This window comes from Canis lupus, chromosome 4 (genome assembly GCF_011100685.1).
Source record: "Canis lupus familiaris isolate Mischka breed German Shepherd chromosome 4, alternate assembly UU_Cfam_GSD_1.0, whole genome shotgun sequence".
Taxonomy (NCBI): domain Eukaryota; kingdom Metazoa; phylum Chordata; class Mammalia; order Carnivora; family Canidae; genus Canis; species Canis lupus.
Genome location: NC_049225.1, coordinates 72,295,415 through 72,318,703, shown reverse-complemented (window position 1 = coordinate 72,318,703; position 23,289 = coordinate 72,295,415). Strand labels below are relative to the sequence as shown.

The following is a 23,289-nucleotide window of genomic DNA, read 5'->3' as shown; positions in this document are numbered from 1 at the left end:
AGGCACTAAAATAAAACAGTACCTCCCTGTGTAGGTATTTAGGACATAGAACATTAATTACACATTTGCCACCTGCTCAAAAAACAGCCAAATATGTATTAATCTTTAAGAATTACAACTGACATAATTAGTAGTTGGAAGAAATTTCCTTCCAAAGATGAACCCAAAACCTAAATAATTTTTAAAAAGAGACGGTGTTTATTTGCCTACATTAGGATTGTTATATAGTACAGTATTATGGGACCTACCCAAATAGCCTATTTAGGTTTTGATATCAATATTGTTGGACTAAAAAAAAAAAAAAAAAAAAAAAAAAAATAGTTGGACTAACTTGGAAATGAATAGTGTAAATTCAAAATTCTGCCTTCATTAAGTTAAAAATAAGAATTTCTAAATACTTTTTATCTTTGTGCTAAGATCATAAGTAATCTTATGTTATTTTTTAACCTGATTACTAAAAAACAAAATAGTAATAAAAAATTCATCTGGCAAATGTACTGTATTAAAAACATATTTCTATTAAAATTGTTCGTAAATTCTTAGATTTAGAGCACCTGATATCCGGACCCAGCTGAGCTTTTATTTTACAGATCAAAATGTACGGACAATACATTACAATAATTAATGAAGCCGTTCTAGTTTAGCCTGAAGAGATTTAAAGTTTCCAGTGATGGCTTGTACCGCGACTGAAGAGCTCATAGACTGAAGCTCAACCAGATAACCACAAATGGCATCCAGGCACAAATTTGTAAATCTTCTCCTGCAAAGGAAGAGATACCTGATCAACTACAAATACATTTAGTAAACATTTCCTACTTTAAGACTTTTCTCCAATTTCTGCTAACCTTAGTAAAGTCCCACAGAGAGGAAGGATCATATGATTAAGTAAATGGTAAATAAATGAAAACAGACAAGAAATCCACAGAATAGGTGAATTATCACATGACCATCGTGTTCCTTTGGAAGATTATTATAATGGGAAGGGAGGCAGTAAGAATGACTCCTTAAATTAATATTATTTATATTCTTTTGGTCTTTTCAAACAAATATACCTTGAAATCAGGCCAATAATCTCACAAAGACATAACTGAATTGTCTAGATCACTAACTCAAAGGAAAAGGAGTTTAGAAGTAACTCACAAGTTATATCATTTTACCTACAGAAAGGATTCTAAGGGTTTTCAAAGGGTTGAAAAATGGAAAAAACTCTAACCTTTCATGCACGCTGATATTCAAATAGTTAATCTCCATATCTTCCCCCATTCTAGCTTTGGTGCCTAGATACTTATCAGAAACATCTGAAAGCTTTTACTATACTACAAAATCTAATTAATAGTTACCTCTCACAATTTAAAACTTGGCTAGGATTCTCAACATATCTTGCCAATAGTACATGTATACAATCCAAAAGGTGCAGGGGCTTCTTCATTCTGTTCCAGAATGGATCCTATAAAGAAAATACGTATCATGAATTGTAAAGTAAAATATGTCAACCGATTTTTCAACTGTTTATGTTATTAAACCAGTCACCAGAGTACCAAGCAAAATTTCCCAATATTAAAATTAGCATTTAACACAGGACCACTGTGACCCCGGGCGCGCTGACAGCTCTCACTATTCTGTGAGGGCTTCCTGCACAGCATGGGGTGTGGGATGCCCTGTTTAGGGAGGAGAGAGTGGGATGGTGCTATTTTCCCCCTTGTCACCAGCACAGCGGCCCCCAGGAGAGGTGGGTGCTGCTTACATCAAATTCCACCCCCTTGTGCTTGGGACGTGCTTATTTACTGAGACAAGTTTGACTCTGTGTGACAGGCTTCGCTCCCAGAAGACCAGCAGAGGAAGCATCCCACACGCACCAAACCTAATGACTATAGAACACTTCAAAGCGTCACCTATAGTACTGGTGGGACTAGGACCAGGCTTTACTTTTTTTTTTTTTCCTTTGGAATCAGGCTTATAGTTTTTTCCTTGCTTGTTAGTTTATCCATTTCCTTTTCTTTTTTTTGGGGGGGGGGGGTTCAGGCTTCTTTTTTTCCTTTCTCCCCCTCCCTTTTCTTTTGATTATCTGTTTGTTTTTTTGGGGTCCTTTTCTGTTTTGGATCAGGCTTTTTCTTCTTTTTTTTTCTAGGCTTATTTTAACAAACAAATGAAAGCATGCATAGTTAAAGGTCCAAACACTCCTCATTGGAGGCAAGAAGGAGCTCTGGAGACTGACCAGTAAGAAAGAGCACCTAAAATGCAACAGCAGAGTCCACACAGCACACACCAGAAACATTCCTGAATTGCCAGGCCTTGGACAGTGTATGACTCCTCCACTTTTTTTTTTTTAAAGAAAGGGAAAGAGAGAGGGGGGCAGAAGGAAAGGGAGAGTGAGAAAGTTTTTGTTTGTTTTTTTTTTAAATATTTTTATTTACTTGAGAGAGAGAGAGAGAGAGAGAGAGAGAGAGAGGCAGAGACACAAGCAGAGGGAGAAGCAGGCCACATGCAGGAAGCCCAATGTGGGACTTGATTCCAGAACTCTGGGATCATGCCCTGAGCCAAAGGCAAACACTCAACCATTGAGCCACCCAGGCATCCCGGGAGAGAGAAAAATCTTAAATCTTAAAATCTCCATGCTTGAGCATGGAGCCCAGTGCAGGACTCAATCTCATGACCCTGAGATCATGACCTGAGCCAAATTCAAGAGTCAGAGGCTTATCTGACTGAGCCAACCAGATCTCCTTGACTCCATTTTATTTTTATTTATTTATTTTTTTAAAACATTTTATTTATTTATTCATGAGAAACACAGAGATGGAGAGAAAGAGGCAGAGACAGAGGCAGAGGGAGAAGCAGGCTTCATGCAGGGAGCCTGATGTGGGATTCAATCCCAGGACTCCAGGTTCATGGCCTGGGCCACACGCAGGCACTAAACCGCTGAGCCACCCAGCCACCCAGAGATCCCCTTGACTCCTTTTTAATATAGAATGTTGTAACAACAAGCTTTCAAAACACGCAAAAGATAGAAAAAAAAATTAGAACAACAGTCATTAAGACTACTAGCTGGGCTTGGAAAAAAGCATAGAAGACATCAGAGAAACACTTGCTACGGAGATAAAAGGCCTAAAAACTAGTCAGGCTGAAATATAAAATGCTGTAACTGAGATGCAAAACCGATGGGATATAATGACAATGAGGAGTGAAGAAGCAGAGGAGAGAATAGGTGATACAGAAGATAAAATTATGGAAAATAATGAAGCTGAAAAGAAGAGGGAAAGAAAACTATTAGATCATGAAGGTAGACTTAGGAAACTCAGTAACTCCATAAAGCGAACTCATATCCTTATCACAGGAGTCCCAGAAGAAGAATGGGAAAAGGGGGTAGAAGGTCTATTTGAACAATTATAGGTGAGAACATCCCTAATCTGGAGAAGGAAACAGGCATTCAAGCCCAAGAGGCACAGAGAATTCCCATCAAAATCAACAAAAACAGGTCAAAGCCACAATATACCATTGTTAAACTTGCAGAATACAAAGGTAAAAAGAAAATTCTGGAAGCAGGTAGGGACAAAAGGTCCTTAATCTACAAGGGTAGACACACAGGTTAGTAGCAGACCTGTCCACTGAAACCTGGCAGGCAGAAAGAAGTAGCATGATAGATTTAAAGTGCTGAATGGGAAAACTAGGTGGCCAAGAATACTCTATCCAGTAAGGCTGTCATTCAGAATAGGAGAGAAAGTTTCCAAGACAACAAAAAACTAAAGGAGTTTGTGAATAATAAATCAGCCCTGCAAGAAATATTAAAGGCGTCTCTGCTCAGCAGGGAGTCTGCTTCTCCCTCTCCCTACCACTCAGCCTGCTTGTGCTCTCTCCTCCCCTGTCAAATAAATAAATAAAATCTTAAAAAAAGAGAGAACCATATGAGACTCTCAATACATGCAAAAATACCATCTGACAAAATACAGCATCCTTTCTTGATAAAAACCTTCAAGAAATCAACATAAAGGCCATATTTGAAAGACTCACGGCTATTATCATCCTCAATGGGGAAAAACAGCTTTTCCTCTATAGTCAGGAACAAGACATGTCCACTCTCACCCCTGTTGTTCAGTATAGAACTGAAGTCCTAGCTTCAGTAATCAGACAAAAGGAAATAAAAAGCATCTGATCAGCAAAGAAGTTGTCAAACTTTCACTATTCATAGACAACATGATACTCTATGTAGAAAACCTGAAAGAGTCCACCAAAATATTGCTAGAACAGATAGAGGAATTCGGCAAAGTTGCAGGATATAACAAGTTTGTTACATTTCTACATACCAATAATGAAGCAGCAGAAAGAGAAATCAAGGAAATCGATCCCATTTACAATTGCACCAAAAACTATAAGATACCTAGGAACAAATCTAACCAGAGAGGTAAAAGATCTGTACTGAGGACTATAGAACTCTTACGAAAAAAATTGAAAGTGGGCAGCCCCGGTGGCGCAGCGGTTTAGTGCCACCTGCAGCCGGGGACATGATCCTGGAGACCCTGGATCGAGTCCCACATCGGGCTCCCTGCGTGGAGCCTGCTTCTCCCTCTGCCTGTGTCTCTGCCTCTCTCTCTGTCTCTATGAATAAATAAATAAAATCTCTAAAAAATGAAAAAAAAGAAAAAAGAAAAAAGAAAAAAATTGAAAGACACTAAGAAATGGAAAAACAGGGATGCCTGGGTGGCTCAGTGGTTGAGCATCTGCTTTTAGCTCAGGGCATGATCCTGGGTACAGGGATTGAGTCCCATATCGGGCTCCCTGTGAGGAGCCTGCTTCTCCCTCTATGTGTCTGTCTCTCTCATGAAAAAATAAATAAAATCTTAAAAAAAAAAAAAAAAGGAAAAGAAATGGAAAAACAGACCATGCTTATGGAATGGAAGAACAAATATTGTTAAAACACCTATATTACCCAATCTACACATTCAATGCAATCCCTATCAAAATAACATCAGCATTTTTCACAGGGCTAGAATAAATAATCCAAAAATTTGTGTGGAACCAGAAAAGACCTCTAATAGCCAAAGTATGTTGAAAAAGGACCAAAGTTGGAGGCATCACGATTCCGGACTTCAAGCTGTATTACAAAGCTATAATCAAGAAGACAGTATGGTACTGACACAAAAACAGTACGACAAAATAGAATGCCCCAAAATTGGACCCACAACTATATAGTCAACTAATCATCAACAAAGCAGAAAAAAAATATCCAATATGAAAAAAGTCTCTTCAACAAACGTTATTGGGAAAATGACAGCTACATGCAGAAGAATGAAACTGGACCATTTTCTTACACAGTACATAAAATTAAATTCAAAATGGTTTAAAGGCTGAAATGAGAGACAGGAATCTGTAAGAATCCTAAAAGGGAACACAAGCAGCAACATCTTTGACCTTGGCTAAAGCAACTTTTTTTTTTTTTGAAGCAACTTCTTACTAGACATTGTCTTTAGAGGCAAGGGAAAAAGCAAAAATGAACTATTGGGATTTCATCAAGATAAAAAGCTTCTGCACAGGAAAGGAAACAGTCAACAAAACTAAAAGGTAACCTACTGAATGGGAGAAAATATTTGCAAATGATACATTGATAAAGGGTTAGTATCCAAAATGTACAAAACACTTATCAAAAAACACCCAAAACCAAATAATCCAGTTAAGAAATGGGCAGAAGAGATGAAGAGACATTTCTCCAAAGAAGACATACAAATGGTTAACAGACACATGAAAAAAAAAAAAAAGCTCAACATCACTCAGTATCAGCGAAATACAAATCAAAACCACAATGAGATACCATGTCAAGAGGAAACACAGGTTCCTGAACAGGAAAATTACATGCTCTACAAAGTGGGTTACTTTTCCTAAATAACATCACAAAGCAGTTTTCAATGATGTTCAAATATTAACCATGACCAGATAATAATTTAGTAACCACATAATATTAAAAGCTTAATTCTAGTTCTGGCTTTACCAGTACTAGCCATGTAACTTGAGCAGGTTATTTATTCAAAATCTCTGCCCCTGTTAGATGCTCACCTCCTATTGTAGGCTCACTTTGAGGCTTAAATGAGATATCTAAGCGTCTTACAAAACAATGCATAAATGTTTTGATGGTATTACCATGAAGACATGATGTAAGTCAGAAGGTTTCATTTGGATCTTTTAATTTAGGATTAAAATTATAGAACATATAGTCTGAGGAGGTTTGATATGGTGAGAAAGATTGCTTTGTAAATTGAGGTAGAACTGACAAACAACATTGTATGTTTCAGCTGTACAACATAATAATTTGTCATTTGTATACACTGGGAAATGATCACCATACTAAATCTAGTTACCATGCCTCACCATCATAGTTACAAAGTTTTTGTCTTATAATAAGGAAGATCACTGATATTTTAGATGAAGTTATTGGGAATAAATACATTTTTATTTTGTTCTTGTAACACAAATGGTGATTCTTGATATAATGGGGTTAGGCTATCCACCAAGGGGATAGCAAATACGTTTACTAATACTAAGAAATATTTAATTTTTATCATAATATACAGCAAAGCAACTCACCAATTTTAAAACTCTAAAGTATAATAATTTCTTATATTCACAATGAAGCAAATTGCTGATGTAATTTTATCAGATGACAAGATACTTATATAATCAAAATATTCTCCTTTTATCTAGAAAAAGTTTAACTTTAAATAGTTTATTTCATATATCCCTTACCCGTGACTTGAACAAGTGATCATATACTTCCAGTAGTCTAGGTAATGGCACTCCAATTTCATTCATTGTCTGTATTACGAAACCTACATCCCAGTTCAAAGTACAAACTTGCTGCTCTAAAAACTGCACAATAAAATCTGGAGAAGGAAAAAATGTCAGAAATCAGAAGTGTTAACTCTTCCCCTCCCTGATAAAATAGCCGTATTACATTGTGTAATTTTAGGGTATACAATATAATGTAATACAATATATATAGTAACATGCTTTTACTACTCCAGTAAGATTAGTTAACATATCCTTCACCTCACATAATTACTCTTTTTTTGTTATACAATTGTTAACTCCTGGGGCACCTGGGTGCTCAGTCAATTAAGCAGCTACCTTCAGCTCAGGTCAGGATCCCAGGACCCACATCTCTCTGCTCAGTGGGGAGACTGCTTCTCCCTCCCTCTACTCATGCTCACTCTTTTTCTCTCTTCCTCTCAAATAATCTTAAAAAAAAAAAAAAAAAGTTAACTCCTGATACTAAAAAGTAGGCCTTATTCATAAATTAGCAGTTTCTAAAGAAAAATCTTTTGAAAACCAATTTAAAAAAATTTTTAAGCTTTTTTTATCTTAAGATTTTATTTATTTATTTATTCATGAGAGACACACAGAGAAAGAGAGAGAGGGGGAGACCAGGGAGAGGGAGAAGCAGGTTCCTTACAGGGAGCCTGATGTGGGACTCGATCCCCAGAACTGGGATCATGCCCTGAGCCAAAGTCAGACGCTCAACCACTGAGCCCCCCAGACGTACCCCCCCATTTTTTTTATATCTAAGTTCTATATCAGAATAGGCAAATATAGAGATATAAAGTAGATTAGTGATTGCCTAGGGCATGAGTGGGAAGGAATAGGGAGTGACTGCTAATAGGTATGTGGTTTCTTTCTGGGGTGATGAAAATGGTCTAAATTTAACTGTGGTGACTGTTGCACAACTATGAATATGCTATAAATTTAAAGCGGTTAGGGAAAAAACTATATTTTGGTGAATTTGGAAAAAAATAGAAAGGTACAAGAAATAGAGCCCATTTACAATCCCGCTATTGGAGAGAAGATCCACTGATATTTCTTTAGTATCTTGATGTACTCTCAATTTAACAGTTTTTCAGAAAAGAAGGGCTACTACATCCAGATTTTAGAAATATGAAATGTATTTTTTTAAAGTGCCTCATCCCCTCAGATATATGTTATTTATTCTGATGGTTCTAATTTTGGGTCCATTCTCACTTTTTACTATCTGTCCTATCATAAACAAGATTGTAACAGTAACAATCACATTCATATTTATGATACTCAAAATCTGAGACTGACCAATGCGAATACCCATCGGCAAGAGGAATCACTGACTGTCACTGTCACTAACTGAACCTGCATCTCCCCTAGATCTACTATAAAAAATTTTTGCATAAGTAATCAAAATTCTAAAAACTCTAAACTTGTTCTAGTTTGAAGCCTGTTGGAGCTTGTTTGCCCTTGAAAGATGGACAAAGAAAAAAGAAAAAAAGGCCTCTTCTACCCTAAACTTTATTGTGCTCAAAAATTTAAAATCTAAGCCAAAGCAGAAACACTGTCAAAAGAAATTAAGTATGTCCTTTTGTTACATGTTTATTTTCTCTTTATTTTTCTCGATGAAATAACATGGCAAGTTTAAACACCATACTTACAAGAAAAAAGGGTAGGACTGTAATGGCTTTATTTCTTGACACTTCCAGGAATTAAGTTCTAAATCAGGGACGGGGTATAAACAAGTCTCTATCCTCATTAAATAAGCAAACAAACAAATGATTTAATGGAATGTGTTTTTTCTTGAGCATTTTCTTGGTTCGCAACATTTTTCAAAGACCCTATGTGGTTAACATCTTACTTTACAGATGTATTTAGGTTTATTATTTTTTTAAAGTAGGCTTCAAGCCCAGCATGGAACCCGTGGGGCTTGAACACATGACCCTGAGATCAAGGCCTGAGCTGAGGTTGAGATTTGGACACTTAATCAACTGAGCCATTCAGGCACCCTGATAATATTGTTTTACAACTGAAGAAAACATTATACATTGGCAAATGGCTAATAATTAGAGTCATATACATAACAATTATAGTAGTATAGTTGATTAAGGAGTTTAAAAAACTGCATTTTTAACACTATTATTCACTATTTTAATATTTTTTCAAAGATTTATTTATTTGAGAGAGAGAGACAGAGTGTGAGGGGAGGGGTAGGGACAAAGTGAGAAGGAGACTCCTTGAGCAGACCTCCTGCTGAGCGGGAAGTGCAATTCAAGTGGGGGTTGATCCCAGAACCCTGAGATCACAACCTGAATCAAAAATAAGAGTTGCAAAAAAAAAAAAAAAAAAAAAAAAAAAAATAAGAGTTGGCTGCCCAACTGGCTGAGCCACCCAGGTGCCCCAATTATTTGTTATTTTAAAGAAAAATAGGTCTTCAATATAATAAGAGCAGTTGAAGTAAGCACAGATTGCTTGTGCAGAAAAACACCATTTTTCTTTCCTCTTTAAACTTGTAGAGGGTTACCAACAGTATAAATCATTATGGTCTGTTAGCACTATCCCCAGACAGATCTATAAACCTGCAAGGTTGGGCAGCCCAGGTGGCTCAGCAGTTTAGCGCTGCTTTCAACCCAGGGCGTGATCCTGGAGACCCGGGATCGAGTCCCAGGTCAGGCTTCCTGCATGGAGCCTGCTTCTCCTTCTGCCTGTCTTTCTCTCTGTGTGCCTCATGAATAAATAATTTATCAAATAATTAAATAACTTAAATAATCTTTAAGAAATAATAAGAATAATAATAAAAACACTTGCAAGGTCAAAGACTGTTTCATATCTATCAATAATTTCTGCTATCTCTGGAGGTCTGTCTTTCTGGAGAGGTAGAATTAAACTACTGAGCTGAATAGCAACAAAGAAATAATTCCCCTCTGCAGAACATTATTGTGCCATGTCAATGAAGAAAACCATCAAAAGAAAACAACACAAAACAAAACACCCATTTTAGCACTTAAGCTACTGCTCACCTAAAGGAAAGAAGCGAGGTGTGCCGGCATAAATTTTGCCAAGGAGCACAACCTTGAGACTAAGCGCATGCATTCTATCAGGGGAGCTCAGTGTCACACTTTCATTCAATTCTGCAAGAAAAAGACATGCCATTAGAAACCCAAATTGTCTTTCTTTCTTTCTTTCTTTTCTTTCTTTTCTTTCTTTCTTTCTTTCTTTCTTTCTTTCTTTCTTTCTTTCTTTCTTTCTTTCTTTCTTTCTCTCTCTCTCTCTCTCTCTCTCTCTCTTTCTTTCTTTCTTTCTTTCTTTCCCCAAATTGTCTTTAATGTGAAATGTTTAAGTTGGGTATTTTATTCTGTTTCAATATCCTACAGATAACATTCTAATATGATGAGCAGATCCTGTTTGTTAGTGTCTGAAATACTTCTGTCTTACCAGGACATTGGTTATTTTCAGGAAAGTGTCTCAGAATCCCTTAAGAAGTACATTCACAAAATGACACCATCTTTTTCTCTGAGAGTCCTCTCCAATATAAATTGAGGTCATTCTCTAGGGGACCACCCTCCCCCATACCTGGGTACCTTCTTCCACTTACCCTCTACTTAGGTATATATAATTTTCATGAGCTCTAGATATATGAAAGCCTCTAGCAACTTCCATTCCTTTACCAAGTCACTAAATAATGTATGCTAATATACCTGTAGGTGAGCACTTACCTTTCTCAATGATATCTTGCCAAAGTGTCTGCACCAATATAGGGTCTGAATAACCAGCACAATGAATTATTGCAAGTTTACACTCTGCAAGTTTAAACGGGTCAGCAAATTCCCCATAAAGCTGTCAGAGAAAATGCCAACATTATACATACAACCAGAGGTCAAAAATCAGAAACAGTGATGCATTCCTTGAAAATTAAAAATGATCAAAGATTTTATCCATAGTTCCTAAAATATAATATATAAAGATGTGATGACATGCAGCTGGTCATAACTCCAATAGATTTCAACATGCGTGCCCCCACCCCCTTTTTTTGGTTGGCAGGGAGATACTGCAATAACATGTCTTTTATAATTAATGTTGTTTAAACCGGGTTTAAAGAATCATGGAAACACAAATCTCAGGCTGCTTAATGGTACTTGGAGAAATGTCAAGAATTATTGAAAAAGGAACTGCTATGAAGAAAGGGAGAAGTTTGGAGAGATAAGCAAAGACTGTCACTTTTCCAAGACAAGAAGCAAGGCAATAAAATAGATGGCAGGAATTTTAACTAGGCCCAATGTGAAACTGATAGATTCTTGATAGAAAATGACCTGGAAAGAGCAAGTTAGTTTTTCCTAAGAGTCAGATACCACAGCAGTGATTTGTCAGCCCAGCAATATGCTCCCCAGGATGGCTTATCTTAATTTTGTGGAGATAGATTAATTTTTCCCATGAAACACAAAGTAGAATGCAGAAGAAACAAGGGAACTTGTACATATTAGGTGACTGCTAGAGGAATTCAACTTGCTTTTTTATTACCTTAGTTATGTCCATTAGCTCAGAATCCAGCTGAGAAATTGCATCCTGTACAGAAGAATGATGGGAATACTGCCTTTGTAGTGTCTCTTGTATCTGAAGTTGGATCCTAGCAACCTAGTTTGGATGAAAAAAAGCAAGTCTTAAGTTCTTGATGATAAATCAACAAGTACTTCAAGGAATGATTCCTAGTATCTGACTTTAAATTGGTTAAAGTAAAAACAATGTATAAAGTAGTGACTATAGTTTATTATTTAAGATTTTATTTATCTGAGGGAGAACAAACGAAGAGAGCACAAGTGGGAGAGGGAGAAGAAGCCATAGGCTCCCCACTGAGCAGGGAGACCAATGTGGGGCTAGATCCCAGGACCTCAGAACCATGACCTGAGCCAAAGGCATATACTTATTAACCAACTGAGCCACTCAGGCGCCTCAATAGGGACTATAGTTAGTAACACTGTATTGCATATTTGAAAGTTGTAGAAAATAGATAATAAAAGTTCTTATCACAAGAAAGAAACTTTGTAATTATTTATATGGTGATGTTAGACTTATTAGGGTGATCATTTTGTTGTACCTAAAAATACTGAATCATTACATTTTGTACCTGAAACTAATAATGTTAATTATACCTCAATTTAAAAAATGTATAAATGAAGACTTCTATCATTATCAAACCAGCAGCTCTTCATCACAACATAAAAGATTTCACAGGAAGTATACTGTGGTAGAGAACCTTTGCTATCACTCTAACACTCATCCCTCCCACAAATGTAGCCACACAATGGCTAGATCATATTTTTCAATCTCCTCTGTAGGGAAATATGGCCATAAGACTAAGTTCTCTTCAAAGGAATGTAAGTTGAAGTAAAGTATACACTTCAGGGCTGAAGTCTCTAAGAGAGTGAATGCACTTCTTACATTTTCTCTTACTGTCTCTGACAGAAGAAAAAGATAAGGCCATACGGAATGGTAGAAACAGAAAAGAAAACTTGGGTCTTGAAATCAGTCAAGCAGAAGAAAGCCATTGGCCCACTCTGGATATTTGTGAATGAGAAATAAACTTTGTATTTGGATCATCATATACTTTTGGGTCTCTTAATTAGGGCAGTTTAGCCTACTCTACTTCATGTATTACTCAACAGTTTCCAGAATAAATGATAAATGTGACATAATCTCCCTTGTGTTAGAACAGTTGGAAAAAACCTTTAGAAGTGCCACAGAGAAAAATTTAATTACAGCAATGTCCTGTGATCCAATAAAAGATTTATGTCTAACTGTGAAACTAAATGCATACAGGCAGAAGAGACTAGAATTACTTATACTGACTGCTACCTACCAATGACTTACTAGAGAGAAGAAAGGAAAATGGAATAAATGCAGCAACTACTCAATACAGACAAAGCTTAAGTATCTTTAGCACTTACTTCCATTTTTTCTTCTAATTCATGAAGGAATTCACCATCTGCAGCTATCGATGAAATGGCAGTGGAACTTTTGGCACTAAGAATGGCTCGAGCAATGTACTCTAGTCGCTGCTGAAGTGAAATTTCTGTGCTGGGGGGGAAAGCCCTTATTATTATTTATATGAATTCTTAACAATCCAATATACAAATATATTAATTATGACATACTATTCTGTATATACCAAATGAACATAAAGGGCCATTCAAAACTTGAAAAAACTACTAGAGGATTTCTAATAAAAGAGAACTAGAATTTAAGGCAACAGATAAAAAAATACTTAAGTTTACATCCAAAAAAGTAACTTATTTTAAAACTTCAATTCAGTATATTAAAACTTGGATTCAAAAAATAAAAAAATAAAAAAATAAAACTTGGATTCTTCTAAAACTAAATTAAGGAAAACATTATCACTTTTTAGATTCTTTACTTCTCTACCTTAATATGGCCAAAACTATGTGATCCTTCACAAAGCAACTAGAATGACTTCTTAAAATCAGATTACATCACATGCCTTCACCTACTCCTTCAACTTCCTCTCTTTTACCTGGTCCTGTGTTCCCCAGCTCCAATCCCACCAGCTTTCTTTTTTGTACTCTAAACATTAAACTTGAATCTGATACAGCACCTCTGCAAAGACTATTGTTCCGATGGTTGGACCATCTCCACCATGATTTTTTTTTTTTTAAAGATTTTATTTGGGATCCCTGGGTGGCGCAGCGGTTTGGCGCCTGCCTTGGGCCCAGGGCGTGATCCTGGAGACCCGGGATTGAATCCCACGTCGGGCTCCTGGTGCATGGAGCCTGCTTCTCCCTCTGCCTGTGTCTCTGCCTCTCTCTCTCTCTCTCTGTGTGTGACTATCATAAATAAATTTAAAAAAATGTTTAAAAAAAAATAAAGATTTTATTTATTCATGGGGGGGGGGAGAGACACCCACAGGCAGAGGGAGAAGCAGGTTCCATGCAGGGAGCCTGATGTGAGACTCGAACTCGGGTCTCCAGGACCCGGCCCTAGGCTGACGGTGCTGTTAAACTGCCGAGCCACCAGGGCTGTCCCCCTCCATGTCTTTAATAGCTGTCTATTCTTATCATTTGAGAATCAATTTTCCTAACAATTTGTCTGAGGCTTTCTCTGACCAATCTTAACGAAAGCAGCTCGCTCTCCCACCAGGCCCTTTCTACTGTATTATCCTATTTTTATTATATTTATAGAATCTGAATTTGTGTCTGTGGTCTATATCCACTAGAATGGGAGCTCCCTGGGAACAAAGATGGTGTTTACATTGTTCACTACTCCTTCCCACATGCCTTGAACATACATCACTGGGGCTCAAAATCTATTTGGTGGCTGGCTGGCTGGCAGGTGTCAGAAAGCCCCAAGCATGTATCCACCTCCATGGTTACCACCTTCAGTCCTTTCCAATCCCCTATCAGACCTGGTTCTTTGACATTACAAAGAGACTTGGCATTAAAAACAAACACTAATTCATTTAGTTGTTGGCAACCTCTCACAGCAACCAGTATTAAATATAACTTTTGTGTTACTTTGGCAAAGAAGATTCCAAATGAAAATACAGGGTTAAATTAATGATCTGTCCAAGATTGTATTAAATTGGTTTTTTTTTGAAATGATAATCTAAAAATTTCAATGCTTTTCTTAATAAGTTTTTTTTTTTTAAAAGATTTTATTTATTCATGAGAGACACAGAGAGAGAGAGAGGCAGAGACACAGGCAGAGGGAGAAGCAGGCTCCATGCAGGGAGCCCGACATGGGACTCGATCCCGGGTCTCCAGGGTCAGGCCCTGGTCTGAAGGTGGCGCTAAACCGCTGAGCCACCCGGGCTGCCCCCTTAATAAGTTTCTAAACAATATTCAATGTATATGTTCAAGACTTTTTCAGTAATTTATTAATTTATTTAAAAGATTTTATTTATTCATGAGAATACACAGAGAGGAGAGAGAGAGAGAGGCAAAAACACAGGCAGAGGGAGAAGCGGGCTCCATGCAGGGTGCTCGACATGGGACTTGATCCCGGGCCTCCAGGATCATGCCCTGGGGGCTGGAGGCAGCGCTTAACAACTGAACCACCGGGCTGCCCTTTTTCAGTAATTTAAACCAATACAAGAGCAGAGTAAATTAGTCTAGAATTAGTAAAACATTTAAAATTATAAAGCTTTTGTCCTTTTAATTAAGAATACTAACTGCTTAGTAGGAAAGAATCTAAAGACATACTTTATTTTTATTTTTTAAGATTTTATTTATCCATTCATGAAAGACACAGACACAGAGAGAGGCAGTCAGTCTCCTTGTAGGGAGCCCAATGCGGAACTTGACCCCGGATCCCGGGATCACGACCTGAGCCAAAGGCAGGCGCCCAACCACTGAGCCACCCAGGCGTCCCCAAAGGCATAAAGAAGTGATTTAGAAGATAGTCTGATGAGAGAGTTTTGGGTATTTAGTACCTTCTATACACTATTAAAAAAAAAGAGAGAGAGAAAGAACTATAAACTTAAGGTAAATCAAAGTAAAAGCATAAAAACATACACAACCTAAATGAGGTTTATTTCTGAAATCTGGATGTAACTATACAGATCAGCTATCAATCATTATTCATAAGGAGAATTTTATACCATACCTATGCATGTCAGCTAATTTGGACAGGACACGAGCAGCATTACTGAAGCTTCTGTTCTTTTCATAATACCTCCACAGTAAATCCATATAACGAACTTTGTTTTGATCAACTTTGGCCATTCGGACTAGATGCGGCTCCAGAAATGGAGAAGCAATCTGTAAATTATACAGTCACTCAAAAACATTTTCTGGACTATCCAGTTGTTCTTTATGTAGTAACTATAACATTTTAAAGACAAACACAGGTGCGCCTTGCTTCATAAGCAAAATTGTAATCCAACAACAGACAGAGGGCAATTTTTCTCACTACTGATGATTTTTTTTTTTTTACCAAAGTTGCTATGAGAGTTGAATTAGGTTGATTAAACTAATCATAATCCAGTCATGATTTTTTTTAAAGTTATTGTTTTGAGAGAGAGAGAGAGAGAGAGAGTGAGCGCAAGTGGGGGGTAGGAGGGCTGGAGGAAAAGAAAGAACCCCGAGCAAGTTCCATCTCACGACCTCAACCAAGATCACAACCTAAGATGAAGTCAAGAATTGGACGCTTAACTGACCGAGCCACTCAGGCACCCCTAATTACAAATCTTTTAATAAACTTTGAAAGCATAGCTACTGATTCTTAGACTCTGAGCTCAAAGACATCCTTGCCATTATCAAATACCATGCATTCATTTCATACACTGAAGAACACTGAGACTTAGGATAGTAAAAAGACGTGTGAAATCACATACTGAATTAATGGCAGAGGTAACAAGTTTAGGACTCCTAATTCATAATCCAATGACTTCCACCGCACAATATAAACAACCCGTATCAGCTTCACTGCCCACTAGGAAAAGATATTACATTACTTGGCTTGATGTTAATACCTAATAGTAGGTTCAGGGTAAGGAAATAAATTTTTTATAAATATGTATGTGCTACTTGAAAATACAAATTAACAATATTGGGATAAAAAATGTTTTTTACCTGCAACAGCTTATCTGCAAGATCAGCTTGTATTAGCCAATTATAAAGGGCAATGCTAAAGAGTTCATCTTTGGATCGTTGAGACAATTTAAGCATTTGTTCAAACTAAAATAAAAAAATAGTAAAGATTAGCAATTAAAGGCTCTCTTGCTGGACATCATAACCATTAGCCTTATAAAATCCTGAAATCAAGAATACTTAAATGCTTATAGTTCTAAGAGCGACCACCTTCCCCAAGTGGAGCTGCCACCACTACCACACAGAACTTCTAAATAATGTATTTTCAGGATAAAAGTATGCTATGTCCCTTACATGATGCCCTGCTTCTTCATTACTCAGCATATTGGGATCAGATGACAATACTGGAGGCCCAGGTTTTTTGGGTACACTGGGAGACTGAGGAGCAGCCTTACTTTGATTTACCAGTTCTTGAAGTGTATCTGTAATACACTTATAACTGTTTAATCTGAAAAAGAATGGAAAAGGAACAACTGCATTAGACAGCAAGTGACTTATCTAATTTAAGTACACAGAATAATTTGAAGACTATTTTGGAGGATAGATTTATGTACTCACACATATACTTGGTACTAAAAGCAATAGAAATCGTATACTTTTTCTAGGTTTGAGAAACATGGTTAACTATAAAAGGGTGAAATCATAAATATGAATGTATTAATAAAAATGTGTTTATATATTTATATATTTCCTTTACAGATGCATATTTTTTTAAGTCACTACTAACTTGTGGACATTTAAAAATCATCCCTTTAATATAAAATACTAATCTTCACCAAGAAAGGGGGAGAGGATGTGGTTCCAATAAGTTATCTCATTTAAAATTGACATTAGTAAAGTGTCATGAAAAATATAAAGGCAAATTCAAAAACATTTATAAGCCCTTAAGAATTTCCACCAAACTAAAACTATTCCTATATAAGAATTATAATCCTAATTAAGGCCTGTCATAAAACAAGATATTTTAAAGTGAAAGCATAATTCAATTTTATAAGGGTTGAATTTAAAATATTATTTTCCTATTACTACCAATCAAACTTTACACCAAGGCAAGTCTGTATCCATAAAGTTGACAATCTGCTAAGATGAGAAACTTGCCTTTCTTGGAAAGCCTGCAGTCCCACGATGTCTTCTTCTGGTTCTCCATGTTTATAGAAATGAAGCCCAAGACCCTGAGGATCTTTTTTTTCTGCAGCAGTAAGAGAGAGCTCCACTACCCCCTCATAAAAACGGACTAATGAGAAAGAATAGGGACAAAGAGCTAAGACTTATTAAGCTAGATTTGTTTTTCCTTAGCTGGTTTATAAAAATACTGACCAAGGTTTTTATGTCTCTACTGTATACTAGTCACCCTGATGACACTAACATATAAACTATGTCTGATGAATCTACCGAAGAAAAAGGCACCAACATGTCCAAAAGGCAGCTATTAAATATATTTTTTCTTCACTGGAAAAACAATTTCAAAATTAGAATAATAAAAGGGAAGGTTTTCAGTTCCTTGATGGAAAAAAATCTTGGATTCACAACAATACCTGTGCTAACAGTTTTTACTTTTATAATATGTTAGATTTGATTTAAAGTAATTTTAAAGCAAGCAAACAGTATTTTCAAATTAGTCGAAAGAATTTAAAGGATCCAAAAAAATAAATGTAACCCATGAAGCTATCTAATACAGATAGTAGTTTAACTGGACAAGGACTGAAACTCCTGTGTTAAGAAGTTACATATTTCAGGACAGCCCTGGTGGTTCAGTGGTTTAGCACCACCTTCAGGCAAGGGTGCGATCCTGGAGACCCAGGATCGAGTCCCACGTTAGGCTCCTTGCATGGAGCCTGCTTCTCCCTCTGCCTGTGTCTCTGCCTCCCTCTCTCTCATGAATAAAAAAATAAAATCTTAAAAAAAAAAGTTACTTATATCAAGAGATAAAAAGAGATAAAAAGAGCATTACAGTTTTTGCAGAGGCTAGTGCACTCATCAAATACTAAAACACAGGGCATGAGATTCCTATGTGATATAATTTGAAACTGAAGTTGAAGGATTTGCCTCTGATAAGAGGCTCTTTCTCACCAGCTTGTTTTATTCACAATCATTTGTCCCTTGAGTTAGGAACAAGATATGAAGAACATTTTGTTTCTCACCTTGTCTATACTGAGCACAAACATTGGAAAGGTCCACTTGATTGCTGATTTTCTGATATTCCTTTAAGGATTCTCTTAACATTCTTTCCTTCTCAATCTTATTTTGAACTTGTCGGGAACGTTGGAGGAGTTCATTTGCCTAGAATTAGAGAAGGCAAGAACTTAAAAAGACATAAAATCCAGCATAAAGATGATGTTATCAACATTAAGTTTTGGTCTACATCTCAATTTACATCTGGTTTATTATCATAAAAAATAAAAATTCTACAAACTTACTTCTTCTTAATTTTAGGCAGAAAAATTTTTGACCAAAAAATCCTAGCTATTATTAATTCCTCTCACAAACATTTTAAGCAAGATAGCTTTTGACTGGTAAATCTCTTGCCTAGTCAATACATTATTGGTCAGCAGGCAGTCCATGTGATACTGATTTTTTAAATTATTTTCACCTGTAAGAAAGGATCAATAAAAATTGCCCAATTAACTAACTTATTATAGACAAAGTTTTAGTAATTTTTAATTTCTAAGAAGAAACATTAAAAAAAATATGGTCTTGAAATACTATCAAGATTCTTTGTGAAAACCTTAAATATGCGAGGATTTTAAGAAATGATGTATTCCAACCTCTTTCATCATACAGACAAGGACCCTGGAGGCCAAGAGAGGTTAGGAGACCTACTGAAGAGCCGTCGTAAGTAAAAGACGGTTCCTGATTCCAATTCTATTATGGTTTTCATACCACGAACCCTCCTCCTTTAAGAAATACTGAAATAGCCAATAGAGCATCGTACCTTAGAACAAATTGCATCGTCAGTGCTATACAGAAGTGGGCAGATATCCTGTAAGTGTAAACTAATGCCATCAACAGCAGCATTATCTCTGATGTAGCAGTTGATAAGAGAAGCAATTAATGCCCCAGTCAATTCCTTGTCCCTGATTACCAGATCTTTAAAGGTGGTGATTTTCAGCTGCTCTTGAAATTCCTAGGAGTATAAGAGAAGGTCATTCTTTTCTATCAAAAATATAGGAATATCCTATTTCCACCTATAAAATTTCTGTAACAATTTAAATAACCAAAAAATTAATAAACTCATTCAAAGGAGAAAATATACTAACTATATGGACTAACACATTTTTGCAAACTTTCCTAGAATCATACAGAATTGTTAACTCACAGTATGATAGGTCCAAATCTCCCAATTTACAAATGAGAAAAGTAAAATGTAGGCAGATCAAAAATTAGAGCCAGGTCTCATAATTTTAGTTAGAACCAGAAAGAAGGATCACTCAGCTACATTAAAAAATCTTGGGTTGGGCACCTGGGTACCTCAGGTGGCTCACTTGGGTTGGGCATCTGCCTTTGACTCAGGTCATGATCTCAGGGTCCTGGAATGGAGCCTGCATTGGGCTCCCTGCTCAGCAGGGAGTCAGCTTCTCCCTCTCCCTCTGCTCTTCTCCACCCTCCCATCTTGTGAGCACTCTCTCTCTCTCTTTTTTAAGATTTTATTTATTTATTCATGACAGACACAGAGAGAGAGAGAGAGAGAGAGAGAGAGAGAGAGACAGGCAGAGGGAGAAACAGGCTCCATGCAGGAAGCCGGACGCCGGACTTGATTCTGAGTCTCCAGGATCACACCCTGGGCTAAAGGCGGCGCTAAACTGCTGAGCCACCTGGGCTGCCCTCAAAATAAATTTTTTAAAAAATTTAAAAATTAGAAAAAATAAAAAAAATCTTGGGTTTATGGAGCACCTCAGTGGCTCAGTTGATTAATCATCTGACTCTTGATTTCAGCTCAGGTCATGATCTCAGGGTCCTGAGATTGAGACTCCTGTCAAACTCTGCACTGAGCATGGAGCCTGCTTAAGATTCTCGCTCCCTCTGCTCCTCCTCCCCTCCTGCTTTCTCGCTCTCTCTCTCTCTCTCTCTCTCAAAAAAAAGAAAGAAAGAAAGAAAGAAAGAAAGAAAGAAAGAAAGAAAGAAAGAAAGAAAGAAAAAAAGAAAGATCTTGGGCTTACATTTACTTTTCCTAAATGTTAAAATTCTATTTAAAGCCTTCTAAAACATGGGGAGAGGGGTACACCTGGGTGGCTCAGTCAGTTAAGCATTTGACTCTTATCTCAGCTTAGGTCTTGATTTTAGGGCCCTAGTTTGGGTTCCATGCTGGATATGGAGCCTACTATTATTAAAGAAAAAAAAAGTCTTCCAACATGGGATTTTGAACTCATTTTGGACAAATTTGCTTATCAAATGGAGTTCTCAAGTACTAAGGTGATTCATGCTATGGTAAAATACTCTGGGGATTTGAGTATTCTTTTTTCCCCTAAATTTCAGAACAAATCCAACCCATATTCCAATTTTTTAATATTTGATTTGCATCCCTTGAGCATAAATCCATGAATCTATGATGCAAAGAAGGAAGTTTCAAAGATGCATCACAAAAAAGATGTCTAGCCTAAATATCTACCTATGTTTACCACCTAATAAAGTAAAAATCATGAATCTACCTGGCATGGAAAAGAAAGAGCTTTTGTAGTGAAACAGTTCACTTGAGTTTTTAAAAGGCAAAAAAAAGTTATGTGCTTAAAACAAAACCACCAACAAAACAACACACTGGACACTACTGGAAAGAATGAGGGAGCTGGCCTCTTAATTTTGAAAATTGGTACTTAAAAGTCAAGAATTTGGGGGATCCCTGGGTGGCGCAGCGGTTTGGCGCCTGCCTTTGGCCCAGGGCGCGATCCTGGAGACCCGGTATCAAATCCCATGTCGGGCTCCCGGTGCATGGGGCCTGCTTCTCCCTCTGCCTGTGTCTCTGCCTCATTCTCTCTCTCTCTCTGTGACTATCACAAATAAATAAAAATTAAAAAAAAAAAAAAAAAAGTCAAGAATTTCGGACTCCTCCTGGGTGGTTCAGCGGTTGAGTGCCTGCCTTCGGCAGGGAATGATCCTGGAGTCCCAGGATCAAGTCCCACATCGGGCTCCCTGAATGGAGCCTGCTCCTGTCTCTGCCCGTGTCTCTGCCTCTCTCTGTGTGTTTCTCATGAATAAATAAATAAAATCTTAAAAAAAAAAAAAAAGGTCAAGAATTAAACATTTCAGGGTAACGAAAAGGCCCTTAGAGATTAAGGGAATTTTTTTTTCTTTTTCACAGAATTGCAGTGATTAAATATGAAAGAAATCACAGAGAAAACGACCATCTCATAATCCTATATGCAATAGCTAATTCAAGTTGATGAAAGTCTGATGGGGGAATTTCACACTGGTAGGACCTAAATTCAGCAATCTTACTATCAGTAAAAGTGGGACAATTAAACCTTCTGTGTCTTCCATTAAATACAGTTTGACACGTAAACTGTATTTATGAAGTATTTTATTCATCCTCAAATAAATGGACCTGAATTTAATCCTCTATATACTTACCTTCCATTTTGCAGAAAATACAAGAAATAGAGGGGTAAGTTCACTCCAAGGAGGTAAAGACAACCTCAGAACATACAAGATTGATGATCTGATTCTTTCTTGGCAATTTCAAGGGAGAAAGAAAATGGCTCTAGACTTGACACAGATTTAAGAGAAATAACAATCAAATTCAATGAGTGAACCAACTGTTTAGATTCTGATTTGAATGACCCAATCTGTAAAAAGATTTTTTTTTTTAAAGATTTATTATTTATTCATGAAAGACAGAGAGAGAGAGGCAGAGACACAGGCAGAGGGAGAAGCAGGCTCCATGCAAGGAGCCTGATGTGGGACTCGATCCCAGGACTCCAGGATCACGCCCTGGGCTGAAGGTAGGCGCTAAACCACTGAGCCACCCAGGGATTCCCTGTAAAAAGATATTTGTAAGACAGAAATTTCAAATGGTTAAGTATAATGATGACTTATTCAAAGAAATGTCCATCTTTTAAAATTTCATTTAAAAAATTTTATTTTCTTATTACTTAATTTATTTTAAGGCAGACTGTCACATGCAGTGCCTCATTTGGATGTCTGGAGCCTCGGAAGCTTGACTAACCTACTTCTACAAATGGACCTTGAGAGCTCAATTGGAGGTTCTAGCAGGGAAGCACAGTTACTCCTATACCTTCTATCAGGGAAAGTCATCCTCTTTGAGCACAAAGCTTTGGAAAGGACACACATGGAGTGGTAAGGGAGAAAGGGGATACCCGCCTAGCCAGTCAGATCAGCTGAGTCAATCTTGGTGATCAATGGGGGTGATAGCTGTCGTGGCCAGATCACCAAAGAAATACATAGTAAAGTATATAAGAATGAAATAACATGATGTCTAGGATCATCTTTAAAGTAATTTCTTGGGATGCCGGGGTGGCTCAGCGGTTGAGCGTCTGCCTTTGGCTCAGGGCATGATCCTGGAGTCCTAGGATCGAGTCCTGCATCCAGGATCCCTGTGTGAAGCCTGCTTCTCCCTCTGCCTATGTCTCTGCCTCTCTCTCTCTGTGTCTCTCATGAATAAATAAAACCTTTAAAAAACTAAATAAAATAAAGTAATTTGGTAAAGAAAAAGAATAGATTAATGAGTTGATAAAACCTTGAAAATACTGAATACGAATAAAGTGTGTATATGGGGATTATAATGTAGTATTTATTTTTGCGTATGTTTAGAAGTGTTCACAATTAATAAAAGGTAGGAATACATTCCCCCCCAATGGCCTAACATTTAAATGAATGCAAATTACTATTATATTTAAAAAGGATTCAAATGAGGATGGCAAGAGAAATATAACCCATTCATTTCTCACAACAGTAAACATCTTTC

General features: G+C 37.0%; 1 protein-coding gene across 1 annotated transcript in view; it reads right to left on the bottom strand.

Annotated features, from left to right (window-relative positions):
- Positions 1–498: 498 nt before the first annotated feature.
- NUP155 (nucleoporin 155) overlaps positions 499–23,289 on the bottom strand; it is a 68,167-nt gene continuing 45,376 nt past the window's right edge. The window contains exons 23-35 of the mRNA XM_038535278.1: positions 19,306–19,497; positions 18,515–18,653; positions 17,472–17,607; positions 16,668–16,821; positions 16,356–16,460; positions 15,388–15,542; positions 12,717–12,846; positions 11,293–11,406; positions 10,491–10,611; positions 9,795–9,905; positions 6,730–6,866; positions 1,341–1,447; positions 499–760 (exon numbers count right to left, since the gene is read on the bottom strand). Of these exons, the coding sequence (XP_038391206.1) occupies positions 622–760; positions 1,341–1,447; positions 6,730–6,866; positions 9,795–9,905; positions 10,491–10,611; positions 11,293–11,406; positions 12,717–12,846; positions 15,388–15,542; positions 16,356–16,460; positions 16,668–16,821; positions 17,472–17,607; positions 18,515–18,653; positions 19,306–19,497 (1,740 nt within the window). The 3' untranslated portion in view covers positions 499–621. The remainder of the gene's footprint in view (positions 761–1,340; positions 1,448–6,729; positions 6,867–9,794; positions 9,906–10,490; positions 10,612–11,292; positions 11,407–12,716; positions 12,847–15,387; positions 15,543–16,355; positions 16,461–16,667; positions 16,822–17,471; positions 17,608–18,514; positions 18,654–19,305; positions 19,498–23,289) is intronic.